Genomic DNA, 25,397 nt, shown 5'->3' on the forward strand with positions numbered 1-25,397 from the left:
TGCACAAAAAAAAAAAAGTGACCCTGTGAGGCTGGCGCTCGATTGCCACATTATGAAAAAATGCACTGGAAAAACAGATCTTCCTTTAAACATGTGGATATTGTACATTTAAAAAAAAATGCACACTGATTTCAACTCATTGCAACACTAATTTTAAAATAACTGCTTCTTCACATGCATGGTACTCTCAATCATACTGATGAGACATTTAAATTATATTGACTTTTTAAAACAAGAATAAAAAAATAAATAAAATAAAAAACATAGGTACTGGTCTAGTTCATCACAGAATCCTGTTATGAGGGAACCATCTTTTAGCAAGACTGTTAATAGCAAAGGGCAAAAACATGAAAAAGAGAAAACAGATTAAGATTCTAAACAGCAAACTGCCTTGAACAAATGTTTATTTTGCATAAAAAGCAAGTGGGTTGTATAAAAAAAAAAAAAAACGCTTTAATTGTTCAAAACTTGTTATATTACTTTCAATATCAAGTAAAAAACATGTCAAACAAAAAAAATGCACAGTCATTTACGGTCGCTATTTCTTTCTGGTACAATTACATACATTTAACAAGAACTTCACAGGCTTGACTGCAGACTCTTACCTTAACATTCAGAACAGAACAAAGACATTTATTTTAGTATTCAGTATTTACAATACACTTTGCCTCAGGTACAATGCTCTTGTTATTGCAGTACTGAACCCTCCTTAAGCAGGTCTTCGATCTGATTGACTGTATGAACTTTGATTATCACAACGACAGCCTCAGGAATCAGAATAATGATTCATTGTTTAATGGGAAACAAATATTGCATTCATAAGGCAGAATGTACAATACATACAATATTGTGCAGCAAAGTCTAAAACATGACCAGTATTAAACACAGAAGCCTTAAAATACAATGCACTTTTTCTCAGAATTTATAAAACTTACAGCATTTAACTTTGTGTATTTAGGATAAAGCTGTGTCATATTTTCTATTACTTTCTATACTTCAGCAACAGTAGTGAAAAAAAAAAAATCTTGGTATCAAACTTAAAGAAATTCACGAATTCAAACTATGAATATTAATTTCAAAGCAAAACATATTACAATATCAAGACCTGAGCACTTCAAATTTGAATTATCAAACACTATCCAGAAATTGGAAGTTTAACATTACATTAACAGACCCTGGTCAGTGAATTTTTAAGATTATATCTATTATATATGATCATATAGCTTTTTAATTAGCGTCTCTTTTCCCACAACTATATTTGGAGAAAAATTCCAAAAACATTTTCAAACTTAAACAAAACTATTGGTGTGTATTATGAGCCAGGCTGGGCAGTTGTCCCGGTAGATGAAGTGTGCCAACTTGTTTCCTTGTAAGCAAACCATGCATTCCCGGCCCAAAGGATTAAATTCAGAAATCCAAACACCTAGAAGATGACCACATGAAAACATTGTTTAATAAAGCATCATGACAAATTGCATATTGCAATTTCCTGATTCACACATTACTTAAAAATTGCTACACAAGAATTTGAAGTAACATTAAAGATGCAAATCAGTTAAAAATAGAAAAACAAATTGTGTGGCGGCACGATGGTAGCACTACTACTGCCTTGCAGTAAGGAGACCATGGTTCACATCCAGTCAAGTGGATTGCCAAGCTAAACTGGCCCTGGCTACCCTGTCCACGATTTGTTCCTGCCTTGTGCCCTATGATGGCTAGGACAGGCTTCAGCATCCCAACCCCCAAATACGCAAGTTAGGAAAAGAAATGAGAAGTAACGAAAAAACATGCAAAACACTGGGCAAGTCACGTCAAATTCAAGTTGGGGAGCATGCACTGGTACAGTGTGTTGCCGCACCCACTACACGATAAAACAACTCGGGATCCCGGTTTGAAACCCCCCAGGCAGACATGTGGTCCAGTTCCACCCTCCAGAAATGACCCTTTATCTGGCGCAGCCAGGTGTTACGTGGGCGACCCCTTGGCCTGGTCCAGCCATTCGGGTTCCCAACAACAAGGATCTTCTGTGCTGGATCACCCTCGGGGAAACATGCCACACAATGCAGGTAATGTGCCTCATTCGGGACTCCATGAGCAACTGCTCATTCGACACAAAGTCAAACCAATGGTACCCAAGGATTTTCCGGAGAGACACAGTACCAAAGGAGTTCAGTCTTCATCTCAGTTCATTGGATAGCGTCCATGTCTCACAACCATACAGCAAGACAGGAAGCACCAGGACTCTAAAGACTTGGAGCTTCATCCTTTTGCATAGATATCGGGAGCACCACACACCACTTTCCAGCGACCTTATGACCCCTCATGCACTCCCAATCCGTCTACTGACTTCATAGGAAGAGTCACCAGAAACATGAATGTCATTGCCAAGGTAAGTAAACCTCTTGACAAGGTCGACACTCTCTCCACAAACAAGACACACTGCTGATGGCTGTGCCCAAGAGGTCACTAAAGGCCTGGATCTTGGCTTTATCCAGGACACTCGCAAGCCTAGACACACTGACTCCTCGCTCAGTCTTTCGAGCATTGGGTCACTGGGCCTTGAACCTTAACCATGGGCTTAATCATGAGCTTATAATGTGACACAAAGCAAGAATTACAGAGGTTGGCTACCTTACCCACTTAAATGGGCTTTGGGTCCTTTTCACAGCAAGCAATGATGTGGCTACACACTCTAGTAGACAGGTAGAAAACTGCAACATTGTCTACTCACGGTGAAGCATAAACCGAATGATCATTGGCATCATAGGTTGACTCAGTGCAAAAGAAATTTGTACGCAACCAAAAAATTGGAGGTGCAAGCTTCTTCTGCCAAGTCTCTCGCACCACAAACAGCACCACATCCTCACGTTACAGCTGCCAAGAACAGAATGGAAGCAGAAGCACACTGCAGGTCTGTCAGAAAAACAGCCATGGCTGACAGAATGACATTGCAGAAATCTCGGCAAAGTAACTTGAGGTGCTATGTTTCGTGAGGTTGGCTTCTTCGAGGACCAGAGGTTCAAGTGTTACAAGTAAATAAATGAAACATGCACACAAATAAAAGGTGGAGACAGACATATTAAAAAGTATGATATATAATGTGTATGAGGTCTTCTGGTTTTTAAGGGTAGTTTCTGTAGTAGGATGAAGAGACATTAGACAATTTTGAAGTTTTCAGAGGTTTCTGAGTAGCAACATTTCTATTATTTAAAACTTGGGCATCTGATATTTACTTTTCAGATTTAAAACTCCTGTTATTCTGCAATGACACTAGATTACTTAAATTAATTATTAAAACTCGACATATTTTTGTAATTGAGACATCTTTGGTAAGTACACAAGCCAATAGACAAAATGAGTATATTCTGAAAAGACTAAACACTTTCCATTTAGGTTTATAGGGTGTAATTTCCATGTAAATTTACTTCTGCAAGGAGCATAAACAAAATACACATCCAAAATTTAAACATGAAGGATTTTTGAGGTTTGTACTTTTGCCTCAGACAGTAATGTCATTCACTGCTCCAAATAGGTAATAAAATTAATGTTGGTCTGAATGGAAAAGCAGTTTACTTTATAAATCATCGTAGTTTCGTTGTGCATTTACACCTGAACAATAAAAAAAAAAAAAAAGAAAAGAAAACACACAAAGAACTAACGTACTAATTTAAATCTTTGCTTGTGGCTAATACAATTACTATTAAATATCGAAATGCATACAAACATCACCAGATAATTACTTGGTTACAGTTTACTTGTATTAAAACTAACTGTTACGTGTACAAACAGCCAGTTACATAGCACATTATTTTCACCAATGCTACAGCAGTCTATCCAGAGGAACAAACATGGTAAAAAAACAAAAAAAGGAATAAATAAAGCAATACTTACCACGGACACATTCAGACGTCCCATACTAGCATGTGATACTACTGTGCATTTGGCATCGGATGCACATAACTTAAATGAATAATTTATGCCTTCAGTGCTTGTAACATATATAATATTTTGAAGGCCTTGCGCCCAAGCTGAAGAAGAAACCAGCCAAAAAAATGCAAACAGGCAAGTTATAATGAAATCCTACAATCAATAAAAAAAGAAAAGAAAAATTAAAAAAGTAATTCAAAACCTTAAAATGTATATATATTTTTTGAACTATTGTAATGGGGAATGTTTGATCAAGAAGATGGAAGAACTGTCTGCACTGTCGTGTTTTGGGCAGGTGAAGTCATTTTAAGAGAGACCCAATGAATCAACATGTGCCTCACTGACTTTGACAGCCAAGTCAGAACTTTTCCTTCTTTTGAATTTTCTTGCTTTATACTCATTCCAAAGTGTGTGTATATTTATTTACTTACTTATCTATTTTTGTAGATATTTATTTAAAGAGCTTCTGAAAAAATGCCAAACGTTCTTTCTATCTGCCTACTTTTTAAATAGATGTTTTCTGTTAACTTAAAACAACTGAGAAGAAACATGGAAATGACAGGCAATTACATTCATGTTACAGCTCAATTCCTACTTTTTCCCTTATGTGACAGAGACCCAATCTATTTGGAGAAGTGTGAACAGCAAAGGACCACATGAATTCACAACTTTTCTGATCAAATTTAGAGTACTTTCATATGTGCTACTAAATCTGATACCTACACACTGCATGCAGCTTAAATGTGACAAGCGATTAAAGGCATCATATCATTGAATTGTGTGGAAATTGACACAATTTTACTTTACGCTTTAATTTGAAACCTCTTATCTCTTAATTGAAAATCAAGATGGGCAACAGCATTGACACAGCTGCCAAAGGAAAACGTGCAAGATGGCAGTTTTCATAAAAAATTTCTGGAGTTCGTCACAGGCGAACCTGATGGAAGTGGCTTGCCTCAGACACATATTTTTCCATGACAGTCATGCAGACATTGACATAAGTAATCAAATATCTTCACTGACATATGGTAACTATCAAAATTACCTTGCTGCATCCAAACTGTCTAAAACTTGCTCTTACCTTCCATGGTTCCTTTCTTGTGTACTATATAGGTTTCTGTGTACAGATATAGCAATGATGAAAGCACTCCAACTGGCAGCTACAAAATTTATACTTCTCTTCCTTTCCATCATTAGCCACCTAGTTTTGCAGATGTAGTGTTAAGCACTGCAGCAGCCCACATACTTTTGGTATGCATAGCGCTTTATAACTAAATGCATCTGAGCAGTATATTTGTTTGACACAAAGTGTGACACATTCAGGACAGATATCTGTATTCAACAGATTTAAATCACTTACAAAATTAAAATGAACAGTCAAAAAAATGCATAGAAAGCAGAAATCAGTATTGAGCCACTTTTAGCTGCACTGTGAACAGTCCTGCTTTTTTACTTTAAAGCAGGAAATGCTATCCTCAATAAAATGTAAAGAACCTCAAGGAAAACAAAAAAAAAAATCTAGGAAAATTACATCCACCCATTTATTCAAAGAAGCAGTTCAATTCTATGTTGGAGCTACAGGGAACACGGGCTATTCAGGCAGCACAAGTTACAAGCTGGAACCTGCTCCTTTGCAAGGAATACACCAACATACTCATCCTCACTCACACTTACCAGGAGAACTTAAGAGATGCTAAAAACCTCATGTCTTAGTGACATGGAAGCAAAAATAGTAAATTGTTAACCTCCTGCATGGACACAGAGAACATGCGAACTACACACCGACACAGACCAGCACAGGATTTGAACCAAGACTCCTAAAACTGGGAGTCCACAACAATCACAACCATAATCTCAATTGAGATGACTACACTGGTAAGCAATTGATAATTTTTTTCCTTATTTCCAATATATTAAATATATTATTTCTTACATTTTGTATATAATGGTAAATCAGTACCAAAGAGGGCATAAAACAACTTTGCTATTTTATATTCAACTGGTTATCAGAAAACCATTTAGGCTTCTATAAATCGCTAGAAAATGTCATAATTTAGAGTTCTAGTATTTTCAAAGTGTGCAAGTGTTTGTAGAAGATGCCAATGCAATAATTTAGCATTCATAATCACAATATTTAAAAACTTACCATCACTAGATCAATGCAGCAAGAAATAGAGGGAAGAAAGTTTTTATAATCAAAAGCATATTTATAAATGCAGAAATATTTATACAAGTAGATAATAGCACTACAGAGAAAATGTTGGAGGACTGTGGACAAACAGCATATGGATTAAAAGGCATGTTCACTCTCTGTAAAGAAGTTACTTTAGTTCTGGCACTAAATCAGCTAGTATTACCACTTGTTTTATTTAACATCTATATATTTATGCACTTTTTTATTTCTGTTATTGCTTGTTCTTAAAAAAAAAAAAAAAAAAAAAAAAAAAACTACTTACAATGAGGGAAGGAGGCTATAGAACATGTTGTGTGCTTCTTCCAAACTAGAAGAAACTATTTCACAACAAAAAATATCTCCCTTTCTTTCCACTCTGGACTGCAAAGTATTTAATATTTAGGGTATTTATGGGTGTGGGATCATGGCTTTTGATTTAAACAGTACTGTATCCTCTCCAGAGAAGAGCAACTTACAAGCATCCAACTGAAGGACACTGTCTCTACACTGCATATACAATAGACTGGATTGATTCATTATCTCATGGAGGCATACACATAAGTTGTAATTTTGCAAAACGTGAAGGCCAAATGATAGTAAATACACTTCAGTTTCCCACTAAATTACCAAAGCAATTCTCAGATATACACAATTTACATAGGACTACTTTAAGGCATGCAGTGGTATCAGTGAAGGGCAGGGCTGCAGGATTTCATATCTGCCTGGTACAAACAATGCCGTACTGTAACATATAAGAAAGTTCAATCTTATCATATAACCCATGTTCACTCAAAGAGGTTAAAATTATCCCTATTGTTTCAAGTTTCAACATATGGAAAAATGTGAAAATGAAAATACCCTTGATAATCTAGGAATCCAGACAGCTTTTCAATTTAATTTATCTCACACAAAATTGAAAAATTTATGTAGCAAACTGGGTCTGAACTTCACTTGTTTTTAAGCGAGAGGTAGGAGGACTGAGTTTTTAGTGGAGGAACCCCCCACCTAGTCTAACAATAAACAGATGGGATTTTATTGGCTGCAAATGAATTTCATTGGCTTCAAGGGATTTCAGCACAGGGTTTAGAATAAAAACATTTTATCATGGATTACCTGATTTATCTTGGGATACTTACTCTGTCTAGTAGCTGAGAAATACAGCTTATAATAAATACTAAACAAAGTACTGAAACATTCTCATATTAGTACATGCAGGAATCAGGGAATACCAAGACAAGTCAAAATATTTTTATTTACATAGCCATTTTAAAGCTGAATTTGTTATGATGCAAATTTAAAATAGCTGAAGATTGATTATTTCAGACTTTTAGGTAAAGACATTTTGTGTACTAGTACAACCTTGGCCTTACCATCAGTGTGGGTCAATAGTTACTTATGCACCACGGACCGAAAAGCACAGCATTCCCAGTTTTCAAGGAATATCTTATTCACCTCTTACTTGCTTCTACACACTTCTTGTAGAACAACATTTAAGCACTAAATCCCTTCAGTGCCCTGTCCTGTCAATGCTAATCTTGTATTTAAGGTCCATTTAGCCTGATGTGGCAGACGGCTGGGTCTCTTGCCCAGCTGGGACACCTGGAGGATAGAAGGACCGGGAGAGAAGCAATACCTCCCCCGGGATATGAGAGGATAGCTCTCCTGGTTTGCATTGGGGCCACAGGATTGGAGCTTGGAAGCTCAACCCTGTTGGGGGGATCATGGCCACCCCCAGTAGGTGCCTCTATGATTCCAGGGCCATGGACTGCAGCAATTCTGCCTCACCAGGAAGTGCTGCCAGAAGAGAATCCGGGTACACCTGGAGTGGTGGAAGTGATGCAGGAAGATCGTCAAAGAGCTCCTGGAGTACATCCAGGTACAACATAAATGGGGCTGCCTCACTCCATTCTGGGAGCCAGAGTTGGGAGGTGGAGGACAGAGCTTGTGAAGGGAGGAGTGGAGGTAGCAGAAGAGAGAGAGAGAGAGAGAGAGAGAGAGAGAGGAAGAAGCTGAGTTTATTTGTGGTGATTTGTGGGCACAAGGGAAAAGAAAAGCATGTGCTCTTTGGACTTGGGACTCTGTGTGCGTCTGTGTCTAGGGCTAATTACCAACACTGCATTACAGCCTTTTCATTTTCCAGGTGTTAGGCTATTTGTATTCAATGTCCAGGCCTTACTAAGGTGTTTTGTTGTTCATCTCTCATTTTTTGCTAGCTTTCCGATTTTTTATCCATCATCTGTAAATTTTACAGTTTTGGATTCTACCACTGAACAGAACAAACATTTGATATACCCCACTGATGGAAAGTCTCCTAAGTGGAAGAGTCTCTTATTAACTCAACTATTAAATCAACTTAAACTTGATGCTAATGCTAAAAGCTCCTAATTTCAAGATTATTCCTTTCTTTTTTGCCTAATTAAAATAGTTTCCAGTTGCCCATCAATCAGATATCTGGTTAATGGTTATGACACACTTCAAAACAGATATTCCCTTTTAAATTCATTTTCAAAAATCACGCCTCCTTGCATTAGGGTCACAAATGAGATCTCTAGACACCTGCATGTTTAAATGCATAAACAATGAGCTCATTTTTAATCCTAAGATAATTCACTGGTTTCCTTTTATAAATGTTTGGAGGATATATCTTTATTTGTTACTTTCTGCTTATATTCATTGATGTGTCCTTCTATACCTCAAAAGACTCCTAAAGAGTACTTTACCAAAATAAACTGAGCAGTACTCATAGTAGTTTGGTAGGCTGTACCAGCTTCCAGTCAAGGTTTTGTCTTTTTCTCTCACTAGACTATCAGATCCTTTTACTGGTCTCTAGTAAATAGGGATGTTTTCCTGGCATACATTTGGTCCCCTGATACCTATTGAAGAACGCCTGAACACTCAAATGTCAAAGTTTGGTCTACGCTGCAGCAAAGCAAAGAACAGAAAAGGTGACGAATGTCCTTAAAAAAAAAAAAGATGAGAAGTGACTTTTTTTTTTTTAAATTGCAAAATTAAAATGTTGATGTACCATACTGTATTATGCAAAAAAACAATCATCATAATACTCTATCCTGAATCTTTTGCATCATGAGGTTCCTGACAATTCCTAGCCCTACTAAACAGGATGTCAAAAGCCTCAAACATTCAAAGTTGGGGATGAAGTTTTTGTGGCAATTACAAATAAGACCAAAGTTATTCTGTCCCATGTGAAAAGGGGTGGCAACACCCAGGAGCCTGATGCATTCCACTGCTTCTGAACAGAGTGACAGAAATAACAATGAAATGCACTCTTATAATAAAAGTTTAATTGTAGCCTTAAATCATTCATTATTTAATGTAATCTGCTTATGGTTTATAAAGCCTTAAATAATCTCGCCCCATCGTATATATCGGAATGTCTGACACCTTATATTTCAAATCGTAACCTCAGATCCTCAAATGAGCGTCTCCTTAGAATTCCAAGAACAAAACTTAAAAGAAGTGGTGAGGCGGCCTTCTGCTGCTATGCACCTAAAATCTTGAATAGCCTGCCAATAGGAATTTGCCAGGCTAATACAGTGGAGCACTTTAAAACACTGCTGAAGACACATTACTTTAACATGGCCTTTCTATAAACTTCAATTTAACTTAATCCTGATACTCTATATGTTCAGTTTCCTCATAACTACTACTCATGGTGGCTCTAAAATCCGTACTGACCCCTACCTCTCTTTTCTGTTTCTTTTTCCGGTTTCTTTGTGGTGGTGGCCTGCGCCACCTCCACCTACTCAAAGCTTCATGATGCTCCAACAATGATGGAAGGATTAAAAGGCAGAACTCTACGTGACCATCATCTTCAAGTCCTTCCATGAAAATCCTAAATCCAAAGAGGACTGTTTTATTTATGTTAGGTAGAATGCCCAGAGGGGACTGGGTGGTCTCATGGTCTGGAATCCCTACAGATTTTATTTTTTCTCCAGCCGTCTGGAGTTTTTTTTTTTTCTGTCCCCGCTGGCCATTGAACCTTACTCTTATTCGATGTTAATTAATGTTTTTATTTCTTATTGTGTCTTTTATTTTTCTATTCTTTATTATATAAAGCACTTTGAGCTACTGTTTGTATGAAAATGTGCTATATAAATAAATGTTGTTGTAATCTTTATTTATATATAATCATCAATATCAATCAAGTCAATGAATCTTTACATTTTTAAGCCACACACACACACACACACACAGACACACTACATTACAAAACACTTTACATATATTTCAAAACAAAAATGGGTACAACTCCTTTTGAATTTATGTACAATTATGGACTGGTGTACATATGTACAACAATATTAATACTATATAGTGAATGAGAATATCAAGAGACAGTACAGCAGAATCAGGATTAGTATAATTGTTACAGAAGAACAGAATCAGAATATAGTTATGGCCAACATGATTTAAATGCAAGCAAAGTTTCAATTAGTCCATAGACAGAGCCTTACAAACAAATCTGAGATGACGACTCATAAAAGATTTGTAACAGCGAGCATGCAGTAGGGTATTTAATTGACCTGTACAATTGTTAAGATGCAACTAATAATGGTAAACTGCAGTGCTGATTCTAACAGCTTTGCAAATCAAAATGGGAGTTTTAAATACCAGTACTATAAGGAACACCACACCAATAAAAAGTAAACTGCAATAACCCAGTTGAATTGTAATGAAGTCATGATGGAAACTTCTCCACCATAGGAAGAGAGGAAGAGACCAACATTGTTCTGGAACTAGTAAATAACTGGCAGATAGAGTTTTCAAAACTCAGAGAGTTGTACACAACTAGTGCATATGATATATGACACTGTATAATTGATGGATTACAAATTTTCAGACTCGAGGAAACTGTCATTTGGTATCCACTGAAGAAAATATCAGAGAAGCACAAGTGAGATTTATTAATGGCTGCATGCTTGCAATGCATGTACTTTACTGAGGGCAAGGATGTGATTTGTTGATCACATAAAGTTGTATCAGTGTGTAAGCAGAAATGTTGCTACATTCTAATGATTACTAACAAAATATTCTTAAAACAACTTAATCCAATTCAGGTTTACACGCCAGCAAAATCAAAGTATATGGTTACTTTATTTTCCTGCCTAATTGTGCAAGGGTTTTTAATATTGAAAAACTTTCTTTCCCCAACAGTAAATTTTTACATGTTTACAAAACAAAAATAAAATAGGACAATTTATGACTAAAAACTGGCAGTCCTTCACAGTAGTAAAAAGACAGTACTAAAAAGGTTACCAAAAATATTTGATAAGGACTCCAACGTCAACTGCTTAATGAGCATTAGAAACTGAAAAATGATAAATGGCTTCACAACAGTTAAAAGGACATACTTATAATGGAAAGAAGGCCATACTCAAAGAGACACACAAGGTCATTTACAAAGAGAACCAACTGGTTTTGTACATACCGCACCAGGTCCACGGTTAGATTCCCTATAAATATGCAAGAATCCAACGTATATAACCAGGGCTACCATGGAGTATAAGAATGCAAGGACCCCAATGGAAACGAAAAACTCAACAGAAGAAGAGTAATCTCCAATCAGGAAGGTCGCATTCACATCCTTATTGCATAAAACACCCCCTTTATATAATGGGATTTCATTCAACCTGGAGAAACAATAAAAGTCCAAATTAAATAAACATTATATCTGCATATAGAAAGCATCCTCACAACACTTGTGCCACATTTCAAAGATCAAGACAGGGCAATTCAAGAATATCATATGACCAGCATAAGTTACATTAACTTTAACATCTTAACCAAGTATGGATGGTTAGCATTAGTTTACAGGTTTATTCAGCAATAAGCAGTTTCCCCCAGCATGAATGAACCTTATACAAATGGTTCTACCTGTACTACCTCTCTGTCAGACAGCAGATAGGATCTATAGGTCGCAAGCTGACATTTTTTGTTTTTTTGTGTGGCAAGGTCTTCTACTTCCTACCATTATAGGCAAGTTTTTGTCTATATATGCTCCAGAGTGTCCTCATTTGTTTTGCTAAACTAACAGAGTGGGGGCGTAAGATTCATCCATGCTGGAATAAACTTTACAGGACAGCAAACACTCAGTTCTTACTGGCTGGAGTTGAAACTCATATTAGGAGTGTAATACACACCTCAAGATGTGAAGATGCCGAGTGGAGAATATCGAGAAGGCAGAATTATGTCATATCTAGGCTACAGACTTACTTTTTTGGCAAACCTATGCTAGAAGAACCCATATTGTAACAGTTTCATGCGAATATTATATTTTTGAACAATAGGCACTGAAACTTGTTTACAGCAATGAAACAAAAAAAAAATGCGGGCAAAACTGGCATTATAAAATGCAGGTAAGTAGGTTGGCAGTTCCCAACTATGACAAGGATCAACATTCAACCACTATATATTCCTTTGGTTTTTTGTTTGTTCTCACAACAACAATACAAACAATTGGTGGGGATTTGAAAAAATGTTTCTCACTTATTAATTAGAGTAATGAATGTCTTTCTTGTTATAGTGATACAGCTCTTTGTCACTAAATGCAAGACTTGCTGGGACCTTACAATGTTTTATACATTGTGTTTTTCAAACTCGTTTTCCTAGAGTACATAAATTATTATTCAGGGTATACTGGGGTCAATACGGTGTTAAAAAAATGTACTATAATAATTATTTTGGCTATTTCACACACTGAGTAATGGCAAGTAAATATCAGGAATGATGTGAATTTAAGGACTTCAACGTGTACTAAACTCAAGTCTATACAAACTAACCTTGATCTTTTTTTTTTTTTTTTTAAAAAACATGACGAAAGATGAGAGTAAAAAGACAAGCAAAATCATTTGCTAGCTTTAGAAGACATACAGTCAGAAAAATAAGATAGAAACCAATGTGTTATTTGAGGCAAAATGTCAATAAGTACAAAAATTAAACTGCACCATGTTTTCAAAGCTTTGGTCATTATGTTGAAAAATATAAGCTGAATTTTACAATGTCCTCCTTTTAGCCATGAGAAAACATTAGAACTATCAAACTTTTAAGACCAATGATGATGCCTTCTTGCTGCAGAAGGTAAAATAATGAGAAGTACAATACTGTTTTAGCTTGTGTGTTAGTCTTATTATAAAGGACATCAGAACAGGCCACAATCAGCAAGTCCAAGGAGTAAGCAAATTGACCAACAGATATGACCTGACCTTGTAGTAATTGACATGTGAGCTGTATACAAAAATGTTGTTTACTGAGGTACTTTACTTGGGGAACATTTCTTAGTGAACTACTTAAAAATGAGGACTGCAGCAAGTGCTTACAAATTTCTTATTCGCAGTTCTAGAGCTGTGGTTAAAAACCTGGGGTAAGCAACAAATGTCTTAATGTTTTCTTTGTGAGTTCTCCAATAATCAACCTTCCTTCCAATCTCCAAAAACTGGTGACTATAAAGAGGCCTCAAGTGAGAGTGCCTTGCCATGAAATGCTGCCTGAATCAGGGCTGGTTCCCATCTTTTGCTCAACACACGCTCATATTTCCAGCAACCCCACAAAGAAACAAATATATTTGGAAAACTTTATAAATACACTGTACTCCTAAGAGTAAAAAAAAAAAAAATGCATAAAAACAAAGGGAAGTCCAAATTATTATTCTTGTGTGGGGTGAAATGTCACAAGTCTTTAGATTTGTCCTGTAAATTACACAAATATTTAAATATTTGGACTTTACAATTAAACTACCTATCAGCCATCACTAACATGTTTTTTTTTTATTGTGTCAGCTTCTATCAATTATGGCTACCATGCAATTTTCAAATTGTCTTTCCTTTTTTTGATTTATCCTCGTACAATTAGAGCAACCTTGTGTTAAAGGCAAAGAGACACATTAAAAATGCAATGATTTTGTTTAACTTGAAAGGAAACCAATGGTCATAAAACATATTGCCACAGCTTGCACAACTGTGAAATTACACGATGGAGGTCAAGGCTGCCTTTACTGGCTTGCATAAACCATAATGTAGAAAGGTTTCTAACACAATTATATTAGCACTGACAGTCAGTAATATGTACATTTGGTTTCTGTCTTGTCACTTGTAGCAAGAATATTGCATTTTTTATTTAGGCTTGTTAAGATGAGACCTGTCCGATTATAATACTCACTTCTTTTAATTATTTACCTTAAACATCCCCCATACATGGTACAGACAATCAACAGTATTGAGCCTTATTGTAGATTACGAATTGGTAAAATCCAAAGAATTATGAAAGTATAAGGCTTACCTGAATGGGTATGAGAAAGTGAATTCTAAAGTAGCATTAGAGGAAGAATCATTGCAAGCAAGATTTACTACAGCATCCCCTGTATATCCACCACTTGTGCCAAAGGCAAAAATTGCAAAGACCTGAGGAAAGCAAAGCAATATGTTAAATAATGAAAGTATGAATCACCCGAATGTTCATGACTAGTAATACATAGTATAGCCCCCAATGCCAAATCCAAGGAAAATGTAATAACACAAACATCACAAGAAACAAAAACGTTTACTTGTGTCAATAGACAAAAATACAATGCCAAATTATCCTTGAAAACATTTGAGTAACAATTTTTTGTGTATACATGACGTTAAACTTGAATCAGCCACTAACACAAAGACTTTCAAATAATAAATAAAAGTAAAGAAATCATTGTTGCAAAATTACTGAACTGGATAAGAAAGTAAATGGCCACGTTGTAACTAAATAAAGCATCACTTTCCATCATTACATCATAAAATTCAAAGTGGGCACAAGAAAACATGACTGGTGGAAAAAGTTTTTACGGCACTACCTTCTCTTCTAACGCTTGTGTAACGTCATTGCAACAAAGCACTTAAGACCCAGAAAAATGTCACAAAGTGACAGACAAGGTTTGGCTGTCCAAGGGCAAACAAAACATCCCCACTGCAATAAAAACTGACAAATGCATTCCTTGCTAGAAAGAGTGGTGCAGTGTGGCATTAATGACAATGCGGTCCCTTTATTTTAAACAAACATTGCAGGTTTGTGTAGAAGAAACTGGAACATCCTTGTCAATCTGGGTATAAACAGGGTTTGATTTTCTGAAATACCCTGCTTGAACTCCCTCTAATCATGTTCTGTATTAACATACAACACTTTCACACTTTTGCAATTCAGTTCAGAGTCATACGGAAACAAAGTATCCTTTTAGCACTGGCTGCAAGGCAGAAATTAGGTCGCCACCACATCACAGGGCCCAGCCACACCGAAAATCAGACAGAATGAATATCGAGTCCTCAGCATCTTTGGAGACGTGGGAGAAAACTGGAGTACACGGAGAAAAACCAAAAAGAGAACATGCAGACTCCTCAACGACAAATGTCGAGGCACAGGACTCAGGATGCTACATCTATGTAGCAGTGTTGATAACCACTGTGCCACCAAGCACTCCAGATCCATATTAAATAATGAAATTCTAGTAAATTTCTCTTATTATAAAAAAAAATCCGGTGGGAGGGAATGACTACGAGACGATACGTGATCTTCACGTTAACATCACGAAAGACAAGTAAAAGACCTGCGAGACGAAAGAGAATGGCCATGGAGCATCTCATGGGGATATAGAACATGAGATTCCTGCAAGACATGCCCTACTTACAAGCAATATCAGAGCACGGCCAACAAAAAAAAAAAAAAAATCAGTGTAAAGGCAAGCAGCACACACAGATACTGGGGTCTCAGTGCATATAAAGCGTATAAAGGACAATAGGTTATAAATGAAACGTCAATGACTAAAAGATCGCATTAGCGCAAACAAAAGGAAATTAATCATCAGGACCAGGTGTAATTGGAAAAAATAGCAGGACAAAGCGAGGTCAGAAATAAAAGGCAAATGAGCACAAAACAAAGTCTTTTCACATTCGCATCATTCAATACACAAAACGTAGATTTACACAATAAAGGACGATACACTATGAGAATCTGTGGTCCCACAACAATTAAAGCAATGACAAGTTTAATTTCAAAGAAACACAATTCGGTCAGGTGTATATTTATGATCACGGAGAAGCGATCACAATGCGAGCAGCAGAAACACGAAGTGGCAAACAGGACAGCGGCTGTACATTCTTTATAATGATCGAAGGGCAGCTACACCCCCTTCACAATGCGAGCAGCTGTTCGTTATACGTCCTGTGAGAAAGAGATTTAACCATGCCTGGGGCCGGAAATAAGGAACAATTATTGTTTTTACAATGTCGAGCGAGACAAGGCAGTGAGCTATCATTTAAAACAAGTTTACAGACATCTAACCTAGCAGTTGTTGGACTGCTTTTGGCAGACAAGCATCATGTGCTCCCAGCTCTTAAAACAACGACATGCGACAAGCAGAACAGGCAGCTCGCAAGCAGCAGAAAGACAGCAGATGATCCAACGGCATCTCCTTAGCATGCGTTCAGCTGCCCCTCCCTCCCCTTCACAACGTGATTGGCATTATATGTCTGGTGAGAAAGAGCTGTAACCACGCACGAGGCTGGAAATAAAGGACAAGTATTGTTTTTACAAAGGTTTTTAAAGTAAAAGTGAAAATAATGCATATGTAACAATTCCCAGGAAAATAATCTCTTTAAATTGTATATCCGGTAAACCAAACACAGAGGTGGGCGAGTGAAGCGAGCAGGGGGCGGAGCCCCCTAGTAATGTAAAATGAAAATTGAGCCTTTTATTGTTTTTACTGAATAAAACATACTTTATGAAATAATATGGCATGGCAACCTATTCCCAAAATGTTATTCCATAAATCTTTTATTCTGTTTTCTTCAATGAAACGCATGTATAAATCACACCCAGTAAAAACAACTCAAAGATAATGCTAGAGTTTCACTGACTGGGATTTACTAGCAATTGGTGATTTAGTACCTTTTGTAGAAAATCATTCTGTGTGCTTTGCAATTTTCAGATTAACAACTGTAAGGTGATTGATTCAAGTAAGAATGTTAAAATTCAACATTTTAGCAGCAATTAATGAATTCAAAAACTGTAACAACCTTCAGCACTGTATAATTGACAGTTAAACTGTTTAACAGCCATTTCCAACAAAAACAAAACCCTCAGTGCTGTGACTGCCCAGCATGTTTTTCAGTTGGCAGTTCCATTGAGAAACATGAGAGCACCACTGAAAGCAGAGCTAGTGGACATGTGGTTAAGAAGATGCATTCGCTCAGCCGGACTGAGGAGAAAAAAAAACTCCATAGTGACCAACTTTGTTCAAGATACAAGCCACCACATTCTAACTGATAAACTAAAACCTGCAATCCTTAACATAAGAGCTAACTGGACAATCAACTATTAAGAGTGTAATTTAATCAATCAAAAATCTGATTTAATTAGAGCTTTATAAAATAGGCACCTCACCTCTGTTAAAATAAATGTCAACTTATGGCTCAAGAACCATCATATTTAGCTTTCCAAAGGTCCAGGCTTAAGCCAAAAACAAAGTTTTTATCCATACAACTGTCTTTTGGATCATATTTCAACAACACACGGTACAAATGTAAGAGATTGGGGTTCTTCCCAGATAATACTGGAGTAGAAAACACAAAGTGAATTTTAAATTGTAAAACACGAAACTCAATGCATAATTTGGAAATTGACTGTCTTAAAGTTACCTATACCAAACAAATGTCTAATAATCAAGACAAACTGCTTCAATCACAACATCCAGTTGATCAAATTACTAAGACAGAAAACATGAGATCTATTAAGACTGAAATGTACAGCACTCTTTGTCTATTTAGAAAATCCTTTACAATACTCCCAAAAAAATAAATAAATAAAAAATTACCCAAGACATAACCAGGACAAAGCAGGTCAAGAAAAGAGGCAAGACGTGCAACTTGGACAATAATGGAGGGGAAAATCTAAATTCCTGCAGCTTCATTTTGATTTTTAAGATCACACAATGACACAGGACATATATGAAGGTGTACATAAAAACTTTCAAATTCATAATAGCTATGAACATTGTGAAAATTTAAAAAAACAAAACATGGCTGCAAATTTGGTCTATACCTCTATTTTATTGAAACAATTCATGAACTTGGTAAAAAATAGTGGGAAGACTGACCAAAAGTGAGTTGAAAATGCTAGGCTCTTGCTTTACTTTTAATTAAGTGTAATTGTTCATTCACAATTTTTTTTCTTTTATATAGCTCTTTTCTCATTACTCAAAGTGCTTTAGCACATGGGCAGCCACTTCAACCACCACTAATGTGCAGCATCCAACTGGATGATGCGACAGAAGCCATTTTTGCACAAGTATACTCAATACACATTAGCTATAGGGTGGTAAAGTGGTGAGAGAGATAACCAATTAGAGACAGGGGATGATTAGGGGGCCAAAATGACTAGGCTATGATGGGCAATTTGGCCAGGACACCTAGATATACCCTACTCTTTACAAAGGATACCCTGGGAACTTTGTCCACAGACAGTCAGGACCTTGATTTTATGTCTCATCCAAAGGACAGTACAATTTTTCAGCACAGTGTCCTCATTGCTGTACTGAGATCCACATTCAGAGCACAGGGTAAGTGACCCCTGCTGGGCTCACCAACACCTCAGCAACCCAAGGTTTTTCTTGATCGCGTCCCATCCAAGTACTGGCTGGGCCCAAACATGCTTAGCCTTAGGTATATGACCTCTTCTGAAATGTATGTAATATGATTTCTGTATATAAAAATAGCCCAGTCCAGAGTCCAGACGGCACAAGCTTTGGCTATATTCGAATGTATATGGTATACAATACAATATTAGCTGTTGCTCAATCATACATCTGAAAGAACACGACGCCTGATGTAAGCGACTTTAGCCATAGTAGCATATTGGTGCCTGACATCTCAGTATCAGTTTCCCTACTGGATTTTCACACACTACAGTCTTATGGTTTACAAAAAGGTGTAAATACCAAAAACATATCCACAATGTATCAGGTCTGTCAGGAAAAACCTATAAATGAGAGAAGCCAAAGAGGAAAAACTTTACTTGTTCAAGCAAATAGAAAGGCCACAAATAATAGCTCTTTACAACAGCACGCTGAAGGGGGGCATCTCTGAACACAAATAATTTGACTTTGAAGTGGACAGGCTGCTGCTGTGGAGCAAAATACCAGGTTCCAATTCTCTCAACAAATTACAAGAAGAAGTGACTGTGGTGATCTCCAAAACTGTATGCCTGTGGAAAAATGTTCCCTGGTCCATCAAATCTTGAATTTCTGACACAGAATGCCGACAGTGCCATAAACAGCAGGAATCCATGGAAACATCCTGCCTTATGTCAACAGTACATGCTGTTATTGTAATGATGAGAGGAATGTTTTTGGCACGCAATACGCTAGAAGGCCACAATCTACTTTTTTCAAATGGATACTTCCAGCAAAATAAAACTCAATGCCACAAAGCACACACTGTGCCAAGTTGGTCTATCAAACATAAGTGACTTCAGTTTACACCAATAGCTCTGCACAGTCCCCAGATCTAAGTGAGGTTTGCAACTTGAATGTTTGGCAAAAAAATAAAAATCTACAACAATGATTCCAGCACCTGGCTGAAGCCATCCCTCAGAGTACGGTCTGTTCTGTAGACACAGGGTGATTATTCCAGGACCTGACAAAATAATTCTAACAGAATGGGATTCCCCTAAGTGTTCACACACAGCTACGTTAGCAGAAGATGTACAGAGTACATACGAGAAGAAGCAAGAGAGACTAAGTGTTTACTAAAGTCTACTGCCGAGAAACTGATGCAGTTGGAGAGACCAGAGTTAGTGTGACAAAGACTAAATCTAAACTTTGGCAGAGAGGAACAGGTAGTTTTAAAATTTCACCGTGTTCTGCAGCAAACAAAGATTTTCCACACAGTCACAGCTCTGACTTTGAAAAATAGATTTTATCCCTCACAAATATCAAGACCTGTCGGTGTTCATAAATGGAAAGCAACTATCCAATGGTGGTGCTTAGAAAAATTGCTGCAATTTTTAGTGAAGGATTATGAACCCCCGAATACATTGTTCCTGTCTGGCTGCCTTTTTGAGATTGCATTATCTACTGGATAGTTTTTAGGTTTCAGTCAAAGGAAGGACCTCAAGACTGGCACACTACCCTCATGGATTTGGGGAAACATGTTCAGTAAGGACTCCAAGTAAAATCTATAACAGGTAACATGTACAAATCACAGTTTAGCAGCTCATGCAGACAAAACATTCATCTACAAAGTGTAATGAGGAGGATCTGAACCCGAGTCTGGTAATACCTCTGATGAAAGAAAACACTTTGACGATAGACATTAAGGCCAACAAGTTTTAATTTTTTTTTCTTATTTAACTCTTGAATTCTTCACTTGCTAAAAATTTGCAGAGCAATGCAAATTGACACGGATGAAAGACTCACAAGAACAACCAGCTCTTTCTGGAAACATGCAAAGAGCCGATAAAAACCACCTACTGCCTTCCATGTTAATCACGCTTGCCTCACGAGCATACGTTAATAAAAAGCTATGGTCTGGATAGACTGGGGTTAATTTTTAATCATCAGCAATATCAATACAGTGCTTTGAAGATCCTCAGACCTCTTGGATTTTACTATATATCATGGGTGTTTTGAAATAAAGTCACCCAAGACCTTTTAAGATCAGTGCACAGTACCTTATAACAAAGTGCCTCGACAAAACGGACTCTGATCTCCGTGTGAGGGATACATAAATCCGCTTTGACAGGAATAGTTTATGTACCACTGATCTGGTTCACCACCTACATTAACCCACTTCTTCCTGGTAGTGTGTGAGAGACTTTCGCTGCTCCTCCGGGCAGGTGCCATAGAGCCGCCTTATCAATCCACTAAAGAGCCTGTCAACTAGTGATAAGAGGCGTGGTCACCTAACAACCCGGCGCCTGTCCAATCGCAGCGCTCTTCAGTGTACCTGCTCAGCGTAAGTGGGTAAACGAAGCGAAAACTTTGGAGAACTTTCAGGACGATCCACTTTCGAATGGGATTAACCCGAATACACAGCGGTGGGGGGTCGGAGCCTATCCCTGCCGCACACACCATTTTAAAATCATTGTAAATTAGTTAAAAAATCGCATCCGTTGTGAGGCATGTTGGGAACTTATGCTTGTACGTAAAAGTGAAATCATTGCCAGTGAAGCAGAATATGCATAGCTTACCATTTTTGGTATCCACGATGTCCTGATCTGACACCGTCACCCCGCCATTACCTAACCGCTGCGTTAAAAATTACAAACAAGCACTAATTCAGCAGAAAATGGCAGAGCCGTCCGAACTGAAGCCCGAAACAAATGAACGCAAGACGGCGCGGTAGGCCCGCTATCCAGCAAGCTGGGTGCGTAATCTATCCACTGCTCCCAGAAAAGGCCATCGATGGCTAAAGTTTAAATTAAAAGTCAAATGAAACACTTACCCATTCCAAGATTTTAATGAATCCCAGAGGCTCCTTTAGTGGCGTCAAGTCAAACTGAGTACCAATCATTTTCTGGAAAACAAAAGCAACAATCCGCAAAAGTCAGTCGGCTTTCCCAGCTGAACGAAACGAAGCCCCCGTGCCCACTTTCTTTCTTTCAGTAGCCTCGCCTAGTCCCACCGTCCAGCGTGTCAAGTACCGAGTCACTCTGATCGGCTTCCTGACTGACAGTTGCTGAAACTCAACGGCTTTTTTTACGCGTCACGTTCTCCGCGAAGCTACCCGAAAGCTGTAGAAGCGCGTGCTTTCTCTGGTTTTTTCGTCTACACCGAGAAACTCCGGAGGCGCGACTGCAGTTTTGTGCCACTGGTTTGAGAAAGTGGACGAATCGCCCGCCCCTTTGAGCCGCGCCTAAATGTACAGAAATATGTCGTTATTCAAGCAGTTTAACAAGAGCGATACACCTTTTTACACGAAATGTTGTAAACTGGAGTTTGGCTTCCACTAGCTTAAGGAACATAAAAACTCGGACGTTATCGCCGAGATCGGCACGTGACGTTCGATTCCAGCCGATGTACTTCTCACTACACCTGCTCTTTCGAGAGCGACTGCGGAGTTGTACTTGTATGGAAGGAGATCGGAACAAAAAATACGTACTGGATTATTAAGTGGCATTTAACCAGATAGTCGCACCCCAAAAAAACGCATATTTAAGAGCAAAACTACGGAGATAAAAATGTTATCATAAAAAAATGTTGTCAAATGCAGGCGCAGATCACGAATCATACAAGATATAAGAGCTTTTTCACAGTGACTGCGAAAGTCGAGAAAAGTAACGTATAGTGCTCAATGTGAAAAACGACATCCCTTAAATATTGCTTACTAAAGTACACGATGAAACGTAAAGGGACACATTGTCGCTTGTGCAACTAAATTATGTAAGCATGGCTAAAATTGTACAAAAATATTTTATTAACATTTATATAGCGCCTTTTCCATGCTCAAGGCGCTTCACAAAGTCTCAAAGAAACAGCAGGTATATGCAACATTGGATACAAAGGTTTCCTGAATAGAACATTAAAACAGATACTGGATATACAAAGCATTAAACACAAAAAAAGACAGTAAACCAGAGTAAAATACTACATTCAATACTAAAAGAAAGCCTAACAAATAACAACACACAAATTATCCTGAGTATTTGTCAGAGAGAAGAAGACTGAAAGAAGGGGCATACTGTTAGGTTACGTTAAACGTCTTCCTGAACAGATGAGTTTTTATTGTTTTTTTAAAAGAATGAATGGAGTCCGCTGATCAAATTAATTTCGGGAGGCCATTCCAAAGTCTGGGCGCTATTCACCTAAATGCCCTGTCACCCAGGTTAGTGTGGGGCACAACAAGATTGCCAGAATCCATAATTACGGTTTCTTCACAAGCCAAACACTGTTAAAAAAAAGGTAATAATTACAGTAATTAAGAAACTACCGATTAAATCTTTGGCTGTACGCGGATGCTTCGTTAGCATTTCACAATGAAACAGAATTATCTTATGTTGTGAAGCTAAGCGGACAACTCTGCAACTAATACAAGCCCTAGATTTAAGTTCGTTTTTACGTGGAACTCTGAAACTTGCTCGTAAAGTTCAAATCAATCGGGCGTGATAAGGATGCCTCTGTCAGATGGCCCGTCAAACACAGAAGTACTCACACCCCTGACCAATTATACATGAGCTCCGAGGATATGGGGCGGCAATAACACGTGGCTATACTACTTGCAGTGTTGAATTGATAATTGCGTTTGCGAAATATATGAAAGGTATTAAAGACCGTTTTTATAAAAGTATATTACTATACTACCCCGTAGTCCTGATTTTACTCAGAATATATAGTTTCCCCTGACCTGGCAACCCAGCGTCATGGTCGTTTTGTTACGGTGATTCGCCAAAACTGACAAGATACACTGTATCTGATACAGGTCTTCGCGAAGCACGTGACGGACAGCTGCTCGAAAGCAGAGCAGATTATGTGGTGTTCTAGAAATTTGATTGGCCAGATCTTCGGATATTGCTGTGCAGATACGTGAACGCGAACGAAGCTGCGGTGAGACGGATTGAGCCACTGAGTTTTTCGTAGAGGCAGTTTTGGTTAATCGGTAACGTGCTCTACTCCTAAGTAACCACAACCCTGGTCCTACAGATACGATTTATTGATAACAAATTTTTAAATCCAAGATTATATTTGATTTTTTTTCCTAATCAGATAATCATAATATGAAAACCATTTAGCGCAGATTTATACTCCAAATTATTTTCGTTTAATATATTCTATTTGTAAGCATACATGCTACAATCAGGTAAGGCATGTGCAACCAATAAAAATAGTTTATCAAGTACCTACAGACTAAATAAAACATATTTTAATATGACAGTACAATTTAAAAAGTTCCAAGTGCATAACCACAACTTGAGAAATTAAATGAATGAAATCTATTTATATTCTGGTTTCATGAGAAGCAACCTATACTGTATGCTTTGTTAAAAGCCAATTTCCAGCAAATTGCTTAAAAATATGATTTGGCATACTTCATGTATTTTACATGTGCTTTTGAATTTGGCTTAGCTCCATGTTTCAGTTACCACCACAGATATAATTGCCTACCATCTGCTAGCAAAATAAAGGCATGAATTTTCAACAGTACAGTGGACCCTTGACTTACAAACTTAATTCGTTCGCGAGGGCTGGTTGTAACTCAAGTTGGTTGAAAGTCAAGACTATTTTTCCCATAAGAAATAATGGAAATACCCATAATGCGCTCCGAACCTCTCACAGCAACACTTACTTAGCCTTTTCATAATAAAAAAGGGTTGTATAATGCGCATAATTTACCAAAACACCAATAATTTTTCTAATGTACTAACCAAAAAGTTATAAAAAGTGCCTAGCCTACCAGAAACAATTTCATACTGTACTCACCATTTGACATCTTTGGGCTCTGCAGGAAGGGAGGAGGAGGAGAATGAAATGGAAGGTGGTTATTGTTTAGAAGGAGCCTCCTTATGCAAATCTTTTCTATGTAAAATTGTCAAGATGGTGGATTTCGACATGCTGTACATATTAGCGAGATCGGTCACGAACGCCACTCTCATATTTCCGCACAATTTCCTTCTTCGTTTCGATTGTGATCGCTGTTTCTCAAGTTAATAATGACAGTAGTCGAGCACTCAGTTCAAAGCTGGCTGTGTTGTGAACTGCTGTAATAATACACTCCAAAGCAAGCCGGTGCTGACTCAGCCTGATGACATCATCATGTGCCGCGCCAGCCCGCTAGCTAACATCCCTTAACAATCGCTTTCTTTACATTTGTTACCTTCTCTTCCTTCCTTAGCAATTATGCGTCATGCTTGCCATGGTCTTAGTGAATTATATATTATATAGATAAATCACTGCACCGAAATTGCGTCCACAAACACATGCATCTGGGCTCCGACTGACGCTTACGAACGCTCTCGGCTGTTTGTTTACAATCGCACAAGCAGATACACGTGACCGCATTCGGGTCGTAACACAAGATGTTGGTCGTAAATCAAAACAAAACTTTTGGTCGTAAATCAAGTTGTTTGCATGTCAGGCCAGTCGTATGTCAAGGGTCAACTGTATTTCCTTCTCAGGCCCACAAGAAAACAGCTTCCACTTTTGCCTTTTAATGGCCAAGAACCTTAAATAAATACTTGATGTAGCATTCCAGCTTTCATAAATTTTTTGCATCTTTTGACAGGCGTCGGACCCCAAGACAACAAGAATGAAGGTCAGAGGTCT

General features: G+C 37.7%; 1 protein-coding gene across 3 annotated transcripts; it reads right to left on the reverse strand.

The window, feature by feature from the left end:
• Nucleotides 1-466: 466 nt before the first annotated feature.
• Nucleotides 467-23,514, reverse strand: sypl1 (synaptophysin-like 1). 3 transcript variants are annotated; one of them, XM_039761186.1, is made up of 6 exons: nucleotides 23,482-23,514; nucleotides 21,583-21,654; nucleotides 14,396-14,517; nucleotides 11,550-11,751; nucleotides 3,892-4,080; nucleotides 467-1,423 (listed from the first exon to the last, which is right to left on the reverse strand). In XM_039761186.1, the coding sequence occupies exons 1-6, from the start codon at nucleotides 23,497-23,499 to the stop codon at nucleotides 1,313-1,315; spliced, it is 714 nt and encodes a 237-aa protein (XP_039617120.1). In that variant the 5' UTR covers nucleotides 23,500-23,514; the 3' UTR covers nucleotides 467-1,312. The 3 variants fall into 3 exon arrangements, with proteins under 3 accessions (XP_039617120.1, XP_039617121.1, XP_039617122.1); XM_039761187.1 differs by lacking the exon at nucleotides 23,482-23,514 and adding an exon at nucleotides 22,047-22,145; XM_039761188.1 differs by lacking the exon at nucleotides 23,482-23,514 and adding an exon at nucleotides 21,782-22,030.
• Between the last annotated feature and the right edge of the window lie 1,883 nt (nucleotides 23,515-25,397).

Source organism: Polypterus senegalus, chromosome 8, assembly GCF_016835505.1.
Source record: "Polypterus senegalus isolate Bchr_013 chromosome 8, ASM1683550v1, whole genome shotgun sequence".
NCBI lineage: Eukaryota > Metazoa > Chordata > Cladistia > Polypteriformes > Polypteridae > Polypterus > Polypterus senegalus.